At 42.3% G+C, this 16,858-nt stretch overlaps 3 protein-coding genes across 10 annotated transcripts in view; all 3 read right to left on the bottom strand.

Annotated features, from left to right (window-relative positions):
- Positions 1-16,858, bottom strand: part of LOC140470704 (histone H2A-like) — a 149,458-nt gene that overhangs the window by 58,473 nt on the left and 74,127 nt on the right. The gene's annotated exons all lie outside the window — the stretch shown is intronic.
- Positions 10,014-10,558, bottom strand: LOC140470924 (histone H3). Its single transcript, XM_072566860.1, has one exon. It carries the CDS (start codon positions 10,536-10,538, stop codon positions 10,128-10,130), a length of 411 nt encoding a protein of 136 aa, XP_072422961.1. The 5' UTR covers positions 10,539-10,558; the 3' UTR covers positions 10,014-10,127.
- Positions 10,881-12,019, bottom strand: LOC140470881 (histone H1-like). Its single transcript, XM_072566827.1, has one exon. It carries the CDS (start codon positions 11,963-11,965, stop codon positions 11,285-11,287), a length of 681 nt encoding a protein of 226 aa, XP_072422928.1. The 5' UTR covers positions 11,966-12,019; the 3' UTR covers positions 10,881-11,284.

The following is a 16,858-nucleotide window of genomic DNA, read 5'->3' as shown; positions in this document are numbered from 1 at the left end:
TGCCTTAAAATTACTCTTCAAGGACAAAATAAACCTCTTAAAGACACAGTCTTCGTCTCTCACTTCCTGTATTGTGAATATGAAAATTAATTTATCGACCATTCTTGTCACATGAACATGCAAGTGTTGTCATTAAGGTGTCCCTGTAAGTTATTGCAATTCAAGCATGTGATTGTTGTTATAAATCTATTCTCTCAGTTTCTGCTGTGCGAATGTGAGTTTAGTTATCAATCTGTATCTGTCAATTTCTGATAGGTGGAAAAGTGTGAGTGTCAATATATGGCTAACAGATTTTGTTCTGTGAATAGTTATCAAAATGTACCTGTCAGTTCATGTTCTGTGAAATGGGAGTGTTATCAACTTGTTCCTGTCAGTTTCTGCATTGTGAATATGGGAGTGCACTTATTAATCTTTCTAGGACAGTTACTATTGTGTAAAAGTGAGTGTGTATTTAGCAATCAGAGGTCTACTTGTCAGTTTCTGACATCTGAATGTAATTTAAGCTATCATAACGTACCGGTCAGTTTGTTTTTATCTCTGGGAATGAGAGTGTCACCTTCAGTCTCTACCTGACAGCAGTTGAGTTTGGTTATTGATCTGTAATGCCACTTTCTGATAGGTGAACATTTGAGCACAGTTATTCATCTGTACGTATACTCTCTGATATCTGAATATGATAGCGTAGTTGTCAATCCAATCCTGCTGGTATGTGCAATGAAAATAAGAGAGTGTGTGTCACTTTCTGTCATGTGAATGACAGAATGTGAGTGTTATGAATCTATCCATGGCAGTGTCCGCAAAAGGTTGTGTGTGTGTGAGAGAGACTGCCCTGTCAATATGTGTGTTGTTATCAATGTCTTTTTGCTTGATTCTGCAAAGTGAATGAGTGAACAAAGGTATCAATGCCTGCTTGTCAGTTTCTATTTGGTAAAGGGATGTATTTCTCTGGCAGCCACTAATATTCTCTGTGAGGGTGTGATTCGTTATGTGGTACCGTTATGAGGGTGATTGTAGGCAGATCTGTTTCAGTTCGGGAGTGCATATTTTGGACAAGAATTCAGACATTCCAGTTTAAAAATTGTGCAAATGTCAATGAGCTGTGAATGGCGACTTTGTTCAAACTGGACACATGTGCATTGTGAACTGTGAGAAAAAAACAAACTGATATTTTCTCAATTGTTTGAACATCTCTGTCTTAAACTGAGCTCAATGTGTAGCTGACTCGATTCGCTCTGACAGTGGAAAGAATGTTCTTCTCTCTGATAGCAGTAACATACCTGCTGTTTGTTTGAAGCAGCTGGTCACACTTGGCTCTGTACTGAGGAAATATTACATTGTCTTGGTTCTTCAACTGTTTGTCTGGAGAAAGACAGAAGAGAAAGCTCCTGTAAATCACCATCAGCCAAGTTTGACCATCTTTAACTGATCAATGCAACATTCTGTTAATAAATCATTAGGATATTGTATTTAAAGACAGGAATTCAAACAGAACAACATGTCTGATTCTACTCTTCCTCCATGTCTGGTGATTTTTCTTTTTGTTAATTCAATACCAATTGAGTGAGGTCCAGAAGCTAACCAATAATTGTACATCTCCATGAATGGGACTGTCCAATGCAAGTGGGGCTGTGAATATGAGTTTAGTTATTGAACTATGCATGTCAATTCCTACTTTCTGAATGACAACCACACTCTCACATTCTGTCCCTCTCAGCCTTGTTTAAATTACTTATACATTCAAATAGCAGTGACTCACAGTGACAGATTGATATAGAACTATAGATCCATTGAAATGACATTGCACATAAGAGGGCCATTTGGCCTATCTTGTCCATTCCAACCCAAAGACACCAGATGGCCATTCTAATCCCATCTTCCTGCTAACAGCCCATAACCCTGCAGCTGAGAGCACTGCCCATTTCTGCAATCTGAATTTATTTCTCACTTTGTTCCTGCCAGTCTCTGTTTCATGGATATGTAAATATAGCTATCAATTTGGACCTATCAATTTTTTCTGTTTGAATGGAGTTATCCATCTCTACTTGTAAATGTCAAAATACAGTTATAAATATGTATTTGTCAGTCTCTACAATGTCAATGTGTGAGTTTATTGAACAGCCTATCCCTGTCAGTTTCTGCTCTGTTAATCTGAGAGCGTCAGTAATAACCTGTAACTGTCAGTTTCTGGTTTGTTGATAAATGCATTTACCTATCAACAAATGCCTTTCAGTTTCATTCAATGTGAATGTGAGAGTGCTGTTATCAATCTGTGCCTGTCAGATTCTGATATGTGAATGTGACTGTCATTTTCAGTCTCTGCCTGTCAATTTTGTCATGTGAACAAGAGATTGTCAATCAATGTGTTGCTGTCAGATGCTGCAATGAGAATGTATGACTGTTGTTATCAATCTATCCACGTCACTTTCTGCTATGTATGTATGTGTGTAGTTATCAATCTGTACCTATCAGTTTCTGCTCTGTGTCTGTGGGTGTATTTATCAATCTGTTGCTGTCTGTCTTTGCAATGTGAAAGTGAATTGATCAATCTTTCCTCATTAGTTTCTGTTTTCTGAATCATAGTGTTTAGTTATCAATCAGTAACTGTCAGTTTTTGGCTTTGTGAATGTGTAAATGCATTTATCATTCTGCAAACTATCAGATTCTGCTTTGAGTTTTTCTGAGAGTATAGTTTTGATCTGTCCCTGTCATCCATAACTGTCAGTTATTCTGGCTGTGTGTGAAATTGTCAGTCTATCCACGACCAATTCTGCTCTTTGAATATGAGAAATTCGGAAGCAACTCTTCCTCAGTCTTTGCAATGTGAATATATGAGTGTATTTATTAATATTTTCGTGTCTTGGTGAAACAGTGTTGTGATCAATACATTCTGCCCTATGAATATTTGAGTTTCTTCGCCAAATTATACATCAGGAAATTTTCTCTCCATATACGGAGGTTTAGCAGTCAGTTTCGTCAATGTGAATATGTGAGCACACGTTTGAATCTATGCCTATCTGTTTCTGCCAAGTCAATATGAGAGTGCAGTTTTCAATCTCTACCTGTCAGATTCTGTGTGAAATTGAGTGTACTTATCAAACTTATCTGAGAGTTTATGTCAAGTGAAAGTGGAAGTGCTGTTATCAAATTGTACGTGTGATTTTCTGTTAAGTGACTAGAAGAGTGTAATTACCAATCTGTCCCTGTCAGTGTCTCCTCCATATATCTGAGGAAGTAATTAAATTATACCTGCCAGTTTTTGCTATGTGAAAGAGTGTACATCTCAACCAATATCTGGCAGTATGAACTATGAGAATGAGAGTGTTGCTGTCAGTCTGTACCTTTCAGTTTCAGTTATTTCAACATGTGAGTTTAGTTATCAATCTGTACCAGGAGAAAGTGAGGACAGCAGATGCTGGAGATCAGAGCTGAAAATGTGTTGCTGGAAAAGCGCAACCTGACCTGCTGCATATCAATCTGTACCAGTCAGTTTCTGCTTGGTGAATATGTGAGTATATTTATCAATCATTCCTTGTCAGTACCTGTGTTGTGAATATGTGAATGAGGTTATCAATTTGTAATTCTGTCAGTTTTTGATACGTGCATGTGGAAATACATCTGTCAGATTCTGCTCCATGAATATGGTACAGTTATTAATCTGTCTTTGCTTTGTGAACATCCAAATATAGTCATCAAAATGGACATGACAGTTTCCACTATGCAAATGTGCATGCGTATTTCCCAATCTATCCCTGTGAGCTTCTGCTGTCTGTCTATGAGAGTGTTGAGATGAACATGTAGCTGTAAGTTTCTGCTTTGGTAATGTCTGAATGCCTTCATCAAAATGTCTGTCAGTTTCTGTAACGTGAATGTGTGAGTCCAATTATCAATTTATGACTGTAACTTTCTGCTCTGTGAACATGTAAGTGGTGGTTATCATCTGTACCTGTTAGTTTCTGCGAAATGAATGAATGAGGGTAGTTGTCAACCTGTTCCTGTCAGTTTGTGTTGTGAATGTGTCAGTGTAGTTATCAGTCTGCATCTGTCAATTTCTGGTAGGTCAATGAGAGAGTGGTGGTAGTTGCCAATATGTACCTGTGAGATTCTGCTCTGTAATTTTTAAGTATCATTATCAAATTGTACATGACAATGTGATTTTCCCTCTGTGAAAGTGTAGTAATAAATCTTTACCTGTTAGGTTATGCTATGGGAAAGTTCTTGTCAGTTTCCGCTATGTAAGCGCAGTTATCCATCTGTGCCTGTCTGTTTCAGCCATCTGAATGTATGAGTGTAAGTATCAATCTGTGTGTCTCAGTTTCTGCTATGTCAATGAGCGAATTTAGTTTTTGATCTGTACTTGTCAGTTTCAGATATGCGAACGTATGAATACAGTTATTAATATATTCCTGAATGTTTCTGCTTATAAATATGCAAATATATTTACTAAATCATATGTCATTTTCTGCAATATGAATGTGAAAATGTAGTTATCAATCTGTAACTATCAGTTTCTGTTCTGTGAACATACGAGTGTTGTAATCAATCTGTACTAGTCAGTTTCTAAAATGTGAATATTCTTGTATAATGCAGCACATTATACGGCACAGTGGCTCAGTTGCCTCACAACGCCAGAGACGTGGATTCGATTCCAGACTCAGGTGACTGTCTGCGTGGAGTTTGCACATTCTCCCCGTGTCTGTGTGGGTTTCCTCTGGGTGTCCCGGTTTCCTCCCACAGTCCAAAGTAGAGGTTATGTGAATTGGCCATGCTAAATTGTCCACAGTGCTCAAGGATGTGTGGGTTAAGTGCATTAGTCAGGGTTAAATGTAGACTGATAAGGGAATGGCTCTGGTTGAGATCATTTTAAGAGGGTCGGTGTGGACTTGCAGGGCTAAAGGTCCTGTTCCAAAACTGTATGGATTCTAATTCTAACTAAAAGACTACCCCTGAAAGTTTCTGCTAGATGAGTTATTAATGACTAATAAATTTATATTTAATCTCTCCCAATCAGTTTCTGATTTGATAATGTATGAATGCATTTATCAATCTGAATCTACCTTTCTTTGTAATATGAATATGTGAGTACAGTTACTATTCTATGCCTGGAGACATAGGAGTGGAGGCTAGGAAACTTGGGGAATTAAATATTGACATCGTGAAAACAGTCCACATGCCAAAAGAGGAGGTGCTACAGACGTTAAAAAAAAATAAAGGTGTCTCAAACTCTTGGACCTGATCAAGTGTATCCCATGATGTTGTAGGAAGCTGTATTAATAATTTGAATAAATGATATTGTTTTTTCCTATTGATATTGTGCGCTCAGTAATGATTCACTACTTGTCACATATGGCTGCTGAAATTATGTAAAAGCATGATGTCATTGTTTATCCAGTTTGTGACATTTAAAATGGCCTTTTAAAATGTAAACTGGATTTAGTACACCAATTGCCTACTTTAAACAACCAGTCAGCTTCAAAAATGCTGTGAATGGTAGTGGCCTATGAATCATATTAATTGAAACTGGGAAGATGTCCATGGAGAATGCAGAGAAAAAAGAAATTTGTCTTTATGCTGTTGTGTCCAACTGTCCGTTTCTTTGGATATATCTCTGGAAATTGAGCTCAAACTAAGTCGATTCAATCTGCTCTGTGCCTGGGGAAAGGATGTTCTCTGTTTTGACCGTGGTAACATACCTTCTGTTTGTTAGAAGCAGCTGGTCACACTTGGCTTTGTACCGAGGAAATAGGAAATATGACATTGCCTTCGTCATTCAAATATTTGCTTGAACGAACACAGAAGATTTTTCACCTGTAAATCAATATAAGCAACGTTAGGCAAGATTAAACTGATCAGTGTGGCAGTCAGTTAATAATCATTTGGGTATTTTTAAACCGAGCAATTCAAACAGAACCAGGTTTCAATTCCACTCTTTCCCTGAGTTGCCCCACGTCTCCTTTTCTTTTATTTGCATCTTTGTGACAATTGGGTGAGATCCAGAAATAACATCTGTTCACCTCCATGAATGGGAATTCCTGAAGCAGTTGCAATGCTGACATACACCAATAGCAAGCTGTCCATACACTAAATGTTGAAGGAAAGAACAAGGGACGCTATGTCTAATGTTTTACTCGAAACTTCAAGTCTGTTCACTCTAATAAGTATCCTTTATAAGATTGTCACAAAATTATGGTCTGTGCTTCCCAGTATCAACAAACAGTATGAAACAGAAGCCAAACATTTAATTCCGTCAGTGTTTAGGGGATTATAAACCACAAGAATGTCCCACAGCAGCTTCTTCCCACTCTGCCTCCCTCAGCAGGCCCACACACAGCCCGAGAAAGGCCTCTCTCTTCCCCCCAGCCCGCTCACTCCAAGTTCCGGGACCAGTTCCTGCTCCGCTCGGCCTCTTACAAACAGCCCCCGGTTCTCCCTGAACTTACCCCGAATCAATCCCGGTCTCGGAGCCCCCTCTGTGTCCCAGGCTCCCATCCCGATGTGCTGCTGGAAGGAGCCTGCTGTTCCCTCCCTTTCCTGGGCGCTGATCTCTCCATTGCGGTCTGTTTCAAACAAACCTCTTGTACTCACTGAGTCAATGCTCCTCAATGGCAGCGCTGGGGGAGGGCCTCACGCATGCGCTCCCCTCGTCACAAACGCTCAACTTTGGGGAAGGGTCTGCATCGCGCATGCGCTGCTTCAGGATGCAAGAATAAATCATTCACATTAAACCGACGGTGATAGCAGCAGTGCTCAACCCAGACCCAGTGTTGGGGATTAGTATCAAAGCACAAACGTTACTTCCAAAAGAAAATAAGAGACGAAATAAGCTTGGATTGTTTTCTCTCGAGCAGAGAAGACGGAATGGTGGCTCATGATTTTGGTGTAAAAGGTGTATGGACAGGGTGAATAAAGAGAAGCTGTTTCCCGTGTTTGAATATCAGTCACAAGTGGTGATTGGGTTAGGATATGATAAGGGTAAGGACTCTCACTATGATAGAGTGTAAGGGGTAAAGATATAGAGGCTATTGTGGGCGCAGACTCGATGGCTGATGTATGAGTATATCTGTGCTGTATGAGTATATCTGTTTCAGCTGTTGCTCTGCGTATCTCAGAGTGTAGTTATTAATCTGCACATGTCAGTCTCTGGCTTATTACTGCATTTATCATACACCACAAGTCAAGATTTTGTAGTGTATATGTGAGAATCTAGTTATCAACCTGTAACTTTCATACAACCTTTGATTCAACTGGTCCACTCTGACCAGATACCCTAGACTGACCAAATCTCGTTTGCTAGCATTTGACACATATCCCTTTATATCCTTCCTATTCATTTACCCATCCAAGTTACTTTTAAATATTGTAATTTTTCCCAACCTTCATCAATTTCTCTGGAAGCTCATTCCATATGGACCTCACCCTTGCATGAAAGATTGTCCCTGAGGTCATTTTAAATCTTTGCCCTCTATGCTCCCCCACTCGAGGAGACAGACCTTGGCTTTTCATTCTATCGATGCCTCTCATGATTTTAAAAGCTGTAAAAATCACCTTCAGCTTCCGATCCTCCACAGAATAAAAAGCCCCAGCCTCTCCTGATAGTTCAAACCCTGTAGTGCTGGTAACATCTCTGTCAATATTTTTTGCACCTTCTTAACATTTTTCCTATAGCCGCGTGACCAGAATTGTATGCAGTCCGCTAAAAGTGCCCTTACCAATGTCCTGTGCAGCCCTAACATGATATCCCAGCTCCTAAACTCGATATGCTTACCAAAGAAGGCAAACATGCCAAACTCCTTTTTTCCACAATCCGTTATACCTGCCACTTCACTTCCAACCAGCTATTCATATGCACCTGTAAGTCTTCTTGTTTGGCAACACTCGCCAGGGTTCTACCATTAACTGTGTCAGTCCTGGCCTATTTTGAGCAATGAGAATATATGTGTAACTACCATTCTCTCCCTGTCAGCCTCTGCAATGTGAATATGTGAGAGCAGTTTAGTCAGTTTCTGCTGTGTGACTGTGAGAGTGAAGTCCTTAATCTGTACGAACCACTTTCTACTCTTGCGTACCAATTTGGCTTAATTCTCTGGCAACCACTAATATTCTTCGTGACTGCGGTTTATTCCGTAAGAGAAGGAATGAGATGTTTAATTAACATATCGGGATGGTTTTGAAATGTGAAATAAAGAGATTAATTGCAGATTGCAGTTCTTGGCGCTTGTTTTTGTTTCTGCCAGTTCGTCAGGTCCAGAAAAAAACAGGTCAAAAGAAACAGATGGGGTTCGGCAAATGAATGAGCGAGAAAAATTGTCTGAAGTATATATTTGTAACCTAATTAACAGATATTGGTGGATTCTCCTCTGAACAACGTCCTCCTTCTTATACAGCATTCTTTTATGCAAAACATACTCCCTTACTTGTGAATCGGCGGGCTTTTCAAATTGGGAAGAAAGCTGTTTATGATTTGGCGTTGGCTTCGAGAAAAGAGAACGTGCCCTCTCTTCTCTGCCTCTTGGGAACATATTAAACACCAGTGAATCTATTTTTTCTGTTTAATGCTATTTGCTCAAGTTACTCCCTATTTGATTATTCCGGGAGCTACAAGCCCCGGTTGGGGTGTGAGCCCTGAGTTTCATCATTGGGAAACAAAATAAGTTCCCCTTTTCTTACAGACCCACGAGAAGATACATTACACACTGATTTCTCAACTTACAAAACTCCGCGGGGTCCTGTTGGGTTGCAGAATGTTGTAGCTGGGGCTTTCTGCTTCGGTTAGAAGCTTTCAAAATGAACCGAGATCAAACCAGAACAGTTGTCGGACTGGAATAGTTAATGTGGAGCTTTTGCAACAAGGGAGCACGATATTAAAATATTACCTAAAGGCGGTGTTCGTTATTAATGCGCTCACGGCGAAGAAAGTTCATGAAATCCTGACAGGGCTGAATGAAGGCATTCGGCCCATCGAGTCTGCACCTCCCCTCCAAAGAGCATCTCGGACCCTTCAAACAACTTATGGGCTCACTTCTCCTAAAAAGAGACTGTGTGAACTGTACTTTTATAATCTAAAAGCAAATTAATGATGAAGTAGGAAAGCATTATTTTCTATAAAACTCCCTTCTCTAATCTACATCTCGGCGGGATGTCCAAATCGGAAGGAAAACGGTTGATGATTTCCCGCCTGCCTTCTCAGCAATGATCATATAGTAGTCATGCTTTGGAGATGCCGGTGTTGGACTGGGGTGAACAAAGTTAAAAATCACAACACCAGGATATCGTCCAACAGGACAACCACCTGATAAAGGAGCGGTGCTCCGAAAGTTAGTGCTTCCAATTAAACCTGTTGGACTATAGCCTGGTGCTGTGTGATTTTTAACAATGATCATAGAGTTACAGCTGGTGGGAACGCCAAGGGAGACAATTAGGAGAGAGGGGATTTAATCCGGAATACTCCACTACTTTAACACATGATGTACAAATTACATTGCACTATGTATTCTTTTCATTGCTGCTCAAGGGGAATAACTCCTCAGCAATGTATTACTCATTGGTGTTTAATATGCTCGCTTTCGCTCTCGGAATAAAAAGAGTCGGTCTCGGAAATTTGACTCCAGTCAATTTTTTTTTTGCAGATGCAAATTAGGAAAGGGAGTAAAGTATGATTTGTTTTTGCCATTACAAAAACAAACCACCGAATAAGAATTCACGCATTCTCCTCTGGCATGTTGGCGGGCTTTTCAATTCGAAATAAAAGCGGTTGGTCTCTTTGCGCCAAATCTTCTCCCGCGCCTTCTCCACAAGCACAAGCCATGTTTACCACCATGATAAACAATGAGAAGAGGGGGCTTTTGCTGGGGGAATTCCTAATTGTGTAGCAAAATTACAAATCTCTAATATCGTTATTATAATAAATTCTGCGATCACCGAAGACCTCGGTCGCTGTATTTTCATTGTCGCTGACTCTGACGCGAAATCAATATTTCACTCAATCCCTATTTACTTCATAGATTTATAATTACAATATTAATGCACCCCATCGTTTCCTGCTCTCTCTGGATGGTTTAGTGGCTCTGAAAAGAGCCGTTGTGTTTCTCTCTCTCTCTCGGGGTGAATGTGCAGGGCCGGCCAGGCTCCGTTTAGGCGCGCTCCCCGCGGATCCGGCGGGCCAGCTGGATGTCTTTGGGCATGATGGTGACCCGCTTGGCGTGGATGGCGCACAGGTTGGTGTCCTCAAACAGTCCCACCAGGTAAGCCTCGCTGGCCTCCTGCAGGGCCATCACCGCCGAGCTCTGGAAGCGCAGGTCGGTCTTGAAGTCCTGAGCGATCTCTCGCACCAGCCGCTGGAAGGGTAGTTTGCGGATCAGCAGCTCGGTGGATTTCTGGTAGCGGCGGATCTCCCGCAGAGCCACCGTACCGGGCCTGTAGCGATGAGGCTTCTTCACTCCGCCCGTGGCCGGAGCGCTCTTGCGGGCCGCTTTGGTCGCCAGCTGCTTGCGGGGAGCTTTCCCTCCGGTGGATTTGCGCGCTGTCTGCTTGGTTCGGGCCATTCTCTCCAACTCTCTGTAACACACACAGGCTGCTGCTGTCAATGCTGAGGCTGCTGCGGTGCTGCCTGTTTAAGGGAACGGAGAGCCCGCCCTAGAGCTGGGATTGGATACAGCCCTGTCCCTCAACCCACAGAGAAACAGCTCCGGAAGGGACAGAAAAGGCAGGAAAAGAATTGTTGGAGGCTGATTGGATAACGTGAAATGACAGTTGGTCAGTTTGAAAATGCCCGCCGAATTCACCCTCACAAACCTTGAGATTAAGTTAACCATTAAAACACAAAACACCATCCGTCTGCAACGAATATAACATTTAATATATTATAGTAATTCTTTAAAACCTAGTTAGCTGTCAGAGGGGACAGGAGGCGGGATCATTGCCTGGTCTGTCTGTAACAGGTAGGAGGAAAGGCTGGGTTTGAAACAGCCCAGACAAACTGAACAACCGAACGTTTACCCACCGTGAATCAATCTAAACAACCCCGCCAATTTAAACATCTTAAAGGCTAATGCAGTGAACACTGATAAAAGGACAAAATCTCACTTTGTTTTTTTTATCATCTTCCACATTCTCAGGTCTACCAATTTCGTAAACCATGGCAAGTGTTTATTTGATTTATTCAGATCAATTAATAGGTCGGTCTGCGTTACCTATAACATTGGATCCGGGCTCAGCTCTTTCCTGAGAGATGTGGGTGGCTCTGATAAGAGCCTTTGGGTTCAAATGGTTATATATTACACCGACTGGTTCATTTCTTTGCTGCTGTCTTGGTCACTTTCGCTTTGGGCTTGGCCTTGCCTTTAGCCGGTTTGCTGAGGGGTTTGGGGGCTTTAGGGCTCTTGGCCTTTTTCACCTTCTTCACGGGAGTCCGTTTCTTTGGCGCTGCTTTGCTCACCGCTTTCTTTGGCGATGCCGTCTTCTTGCCGCTCGCTTTCTTGGCTGGGGATTTCTTGACTGTCGCTTTCTTGGCTGGGGATTTCTTTGCTGTCGCTTTCTTGGCCTGAGGTTTCTTTGCTGTCACCTTCTTGGCCGCAGATTTCTTCACGGCCGGTTTCTTGGCGGCTGCTGATGTTCCCGCCTTCTTTCCCGCTTTTGCCTTGACTGGATTCTTTGGGAGTTTGAAGGAGCCGGAGACGCCCTGGCCCTTGACCAGAACAAGGGAGCCGTTCGCCAGGCACCTCCTGATACTCATCTTGATCTGTGCATTTCGCTTTCTCACATCGATCCCGCTTCTCTCCAGCGCCTTCTTTACAGCGGACAGAGACGTCCCTTTGCGATCCTTGATATCCCCGACAACCTTCAGAATCAGCTCTCCCAACCCGGGACCGGGTGTTTTTTTCCTGGGAGCCGTCGCCTTCTTCTTGGGAGCCTTGACTTTGGTGGGAGCGGAGACTGGAGGAGCCGTTTCGGCGGCTGCACTGTCGCTCATGTTGAGAACTCTGCGCTGAATCTCTCTCTGAGTCAGTCTGAACTGGGTCAGCAATGAAGCTGCTGGTGGCGGCACTGAGCAACTTCAAGGCAGCGAGCGGACGGCGCAGGGACAACCTGCCGTCAGCTCCCTGTTCCTGCTGCTTCTCTGTGTTTCTTGAACGGCCTAAACTCTTCGATTCCTCTGAAATTCCGCATCTCCAGAGACCCAGGCTCGATCGCTCCTCACCCTGACACTGGAAGGTTTACGGCGGAAAAGTTTTCACTCGAATAGACGGCTCCGTTGCCGAGTTAAACGCATTTTGCTGCTGCACTGATGGCGCTGTCTGAGGTGAACGGTGACATTGTCGCTACTTTTAGACCGAAATCTTGAAACTAACAAATGTATTGCCTTGAATTCTACCTTTGAGGTTTAGAAGGGGAGCAGGGGGATAACCTGAATTGTAAATATTTTTGAGTTACATAAGATAGACTTGGAAATATCATAATATTAGCGGACACACAAACACACTTACGTTAGACTAATCGCCCGCCCTTTCCCTACAGTCTCTTTGACACAATATTCACATTCACACAGTCAAACGCCGAAATATCCCCAAATGTAAGTGTGGATAGAGAGGATTTCTCCTCCTTTCAGCCTTTGCTGCGGTGTCCAGAGAGTTAGTTGTAGTTTTTCTCCTCAGTAACTGTTACACTCTCATCAGCTCCACTGTTTACATCCTCAAAGATGGCCAGTCGGTTTCTCAAGCTTAGAAGACAGAACAGCGTGCACTGGAACAGGCCCTTCATATCCATACTGATTCTATCGGATCTTGAATACTGTGTTGTCAAATGCTTTACAACTGAAGCTTTCATTTTGATTTTTCCCTGAGGCTGACTGGTCTATAGTTCCCAATTTTATACCTACCTCCCTTTTCCATTGGATTGCTTACACTAGCTCGCCACCAATGTGTAAATTATTGCAGAGCTTATAGAACATGACCACCACTGCATCCAGGCAAAAGTGAGGAGTACAGATGCTGGGAACCAGAGTTTAGATCAGAATGGTGCTGGAAAAGCAGAACAGGTCAGACAGCATCCGAGGAGCAGGAAAACCGATGTTTTGGACAAAAGGCCTTCACTAGGAATCACCACTGCATCCAGTACTACTCAGTCCACGACATTAAATACTCTGTGACGTAGATGATCAAGGCCTGGTGTTTCCCAACCTTCAATCCTACCCACCGTCCCAACATCATTTCCCAAATAATACTGATTTGGTTCAGTTTTTCCCGCTCAGTAAACTCCCCGACTTTATTACTGTGTTAGTTGTGTGAACATTTGTGAACAGAGAACAACATTATGTTAGAGATTTTTGAGATGTTTTTGTTCCCCATTTTAAACTCCCCTTTTTTATGTTGTAAGTGACATATGGTCCTCTTTACCAACCTATTTCTCTCTTTACACATTTATTTTTGCTTCAACCTTTTTTTCTTTCATGGCTTCTGCAACATTACTGTTTTCTTCATTTACTCTTTGTTAGTCAAATCCCTTTTCCCTGCCATTGGCTGAATTTAGATCTGTTTGCAGCCTTCATGTCTTTCACTATATATCTTCCCAAATTTTAGGCCTTTTCATTGGACCAAAAACTATCTTGAATAGCTGTTTCAAATTTCACAACATCCTTTCCATGGGAGACAAACCAGAATTGCACATAATATTCCAGAAGTGGCATAAACAATGTTCTATACACCCACAATGTGTTCACCTAACTTACATACACAAAGCTCTGACCAGTAAAGGAAAACATATAAATGCCTTCTTTGCTATCCTATCTAACTATAACTCTACTTTCAAGCAACAATGAATCTGCATTCCAACATCTCTTAGTTCAGCAACACTCCACAGGACCTTAATATTAAGTGTGTAAGTCCTGCCCTGATTTGCCTTTCAAAATTGTTGCACCTCATATTGATCTAAATTGAACTCAATATACCAATCCTGGGTCCAATCGCCCAACTGATTGAGATCCTGCTGTATTCTGAGGTAGCCTTATTTGTAGGCCACGACACCTCGTGTTTTATCCAACCTTTATGTTGAAAAACTTCCAGCAGCACCTCCTCTAAATTCTGAACATTTTGCAAGATGTCACAATCCAATTCCCACATTCTACATCTTCCATTTCCTTCTCCTCAGTAAGAACTCACTTAGTATCTCCCACATTTCCTGTTGTTCCACACAAAGGCTGCCCTGCTAATCTTTGCTGGGCCCTTTTGTCCTTCGTGTATTTATAAAATCTGTTTAAATTCGCCTTAACAATATTTGCCAAAGGTATCTTATGTCCCATTTTTGCCCTCCTGATTTCCATCTTAAGTTTTTCCCTAATGCCTTTATACTCTTCGAAGGATTCAGTCAACCTCCGCTGTATTTAACTAATATATGCTTCCTTCTCATTCGGACCAAAACCTCAACTTCTTTCCACATCCAGCATTTCCTACACTTACCAGACATGCCTTTCACTCTAACAGGAACATACTGTCTCCAGACCCTCGTTTTCTCACTGTTGAAGGCTTCCCATTTTCCAGCCATCCCTTTGCCTGTGAATATCTGCCGTCGCTCAACTTTTGAAGATTCTTGCATAATACTCTCAAAATTGGCCTTCCTCCAAATGAGAAATTTAACTTTGAGAGCTGCTATATCCTTTTCAATAATAGTTTTAAGTTATGGTCACTGGTCCCAAAATGCACCCCCCACTGACACATCATTATATCCCAAGTGTAGGTCAAGCTTTGCACCTTGCTGGAAGGTACATTCACATACTGATTCAGAAAATGTTCTTGGGCACACTTAAGGAATTCCTCTCTGTTGAAACCATTAACAAAATGGCAGTCCCAATCTATGTTTGGAATGTTAAAATCCCTTACCATAACCACACCAGTATTCCTGCAGATCTAAGATCTCCTTACAAATTTATTTCTCAATTTCCTCATGACTGTTGAGGTGTCTACAGTCCAATCCCAAGAAGATGACCAAACCCTTCCGTATTTCTCAATTCCACCCAAATAATTCCCAGGAAAATCCCTCCTAAGTATACCTGTAATCTTATCTCTTACCAAACACCTCACTCCCCATTTTCTCTTGCTGCCCGCCTCCCCCCATCCTTTGATACCTGGAACATTAAGCTGCAGTTGTGTCCATCACCGAACCATGTCTCTGTAATTGCTATGATATCCCAAAGCGAATCCCATTTTCTAACCACCATGTCTCTGTAATTGGTATGATATCCCAAGACCAATCCCATTTTCCTAACCATGTCCTGAGATCATCCTTCTTGCCTGTTAGGCCTCTTGAATTGAAATAAGCACAGCTTAATTGATGAATCCTAAGTCATTCTCTGCTATGTTTCTGCCTGCCCTGACTGTTTGACTTGCCAACTATACCAGTCTCAAATCGATCTCTTTCCTCACTATCTCACTGGTTCCTGCCCCCACACCCTACTAGTTTAATCCCTTCCCAGCAGCTCCAAGAAATGTCCCTGACAGTATATTAGACCCCTTCCAATTCAGCTGCAATCCATCCTTTTTATACAAGTCACGTCTTCCCCAGAAGAGATTTCAACGATCCAAAAATGTGAACCCTTCTCCCCTGCACCAGCTCCTGAGTTGGGCATTACCTTACTCTATCATCCTACTCCTATCCTCACTCGCTCGGAGCAGCGGGAGTAATCTACATGTTACTACCGGAGAGAACCTCCTTTCTAAATTCTTGCCTCTTCCTTATTCTTTCTTTGGAATCCAATCCTTTCCCCTTCCTATGTAGTTAGTTCCAGTGTTTACTCCGGCTGGTCCCTCTCGCTTTTGTGAATATCTTGCACTCTCTCCAAGATATCCTTGATCTTGGCACCAGGGAGGCAACACACTATTCTGATTTCTCGCTGTCGGCCGGAGAGACGTCTGTCTGACAAAGAGGTTCGAGTTTTGTAATTTGTAAAAGGAGGACCTTCCAAATTGCGACTACTTCCATCTAAAACGAATTAGGGCAGCTGATGTAGGGGAACAACGCCGTGATATCGGACAAGTTCCCCTCCAAGGCACTCACGATCCTGACTTATAAATAAAACCCCTTTCTTTCACTGTCACTGGATCAAGACCCTGGAACTCCCTGTTCATGGCATTATGGGCAGCACATGGACAACGACTGTTCCAGAAGGTTGCTCACCACCACCTTCTTAAATAAATGCTTTGCTCAGTCAGCAACATCCACGTTCCAGGAGTGAATAAACAAAAACAGCTGGGGTTTCTTGTTGTGGCATACAATACATCACAAGGTTTCTGTCTGCAGCATACATGACACTAAAATCTGTCATCCACGACAAACTAAATCGATTCCCAGAGATGTTGTTGCACACCTGGTCTGACTTTTGCACGGCCCTCCTGACCCAGAAATCAGCTCTGACACTGTGATTCAAGACTCTCTCCATCAGTTATTTTCTGCCTGCATAATAATGTTCGACTTATTCCAGCTCTGTATGTTACTTTGGGCAAGGAATTAATATTTGTGGATGAGGGTCACCAGTATTAAATATCACAGATAGCGTGCGATCTGACCAAATGTTGTCGAATGGGGAAGCACTGGGGATGGGCCGAGTGGCCGCCAGATCCTCCGCCCCCTGATCAGATTGTGAGAGAGCCGGAGGGAGGAGTTATTAACATGACCCGGAGCTTCACAAAGGGACAGTGACCCAGCTTGAAACCTTCTCTGCCCTTTCCCATACAGTCCCAGTTCCTTTGGTCAAACTCAGAGAAAAAAAGAATTGGGGAAATGACCAATTGATGTTTGTTTCTGGGAAGCATTGGGTAAAGCAATGCATGCGCGATTATTGATCCTGAGTAGAGCAACGCATGCGTGAGGCCCT

Source organism: Chiloscyllium punctatum, chromosome 52, assembly GCF_047496795.1.
Source record: "Chiloscyllium punctatum isolate Juve2018m chromosome 52, sChiPun1.3, whole genome shotgun sequence".
Classification (NCBI taxonomy): Eukaryota; Metazoa; Chordata; class Chondrichthyes; order Orectolobiformes; family Hemiscylliidae; genus Chiloscyllium; species Chiloscyllium punctatum.
This window is presented reverse-complemented; position numbering and strand designations above follow the sequence as displayed.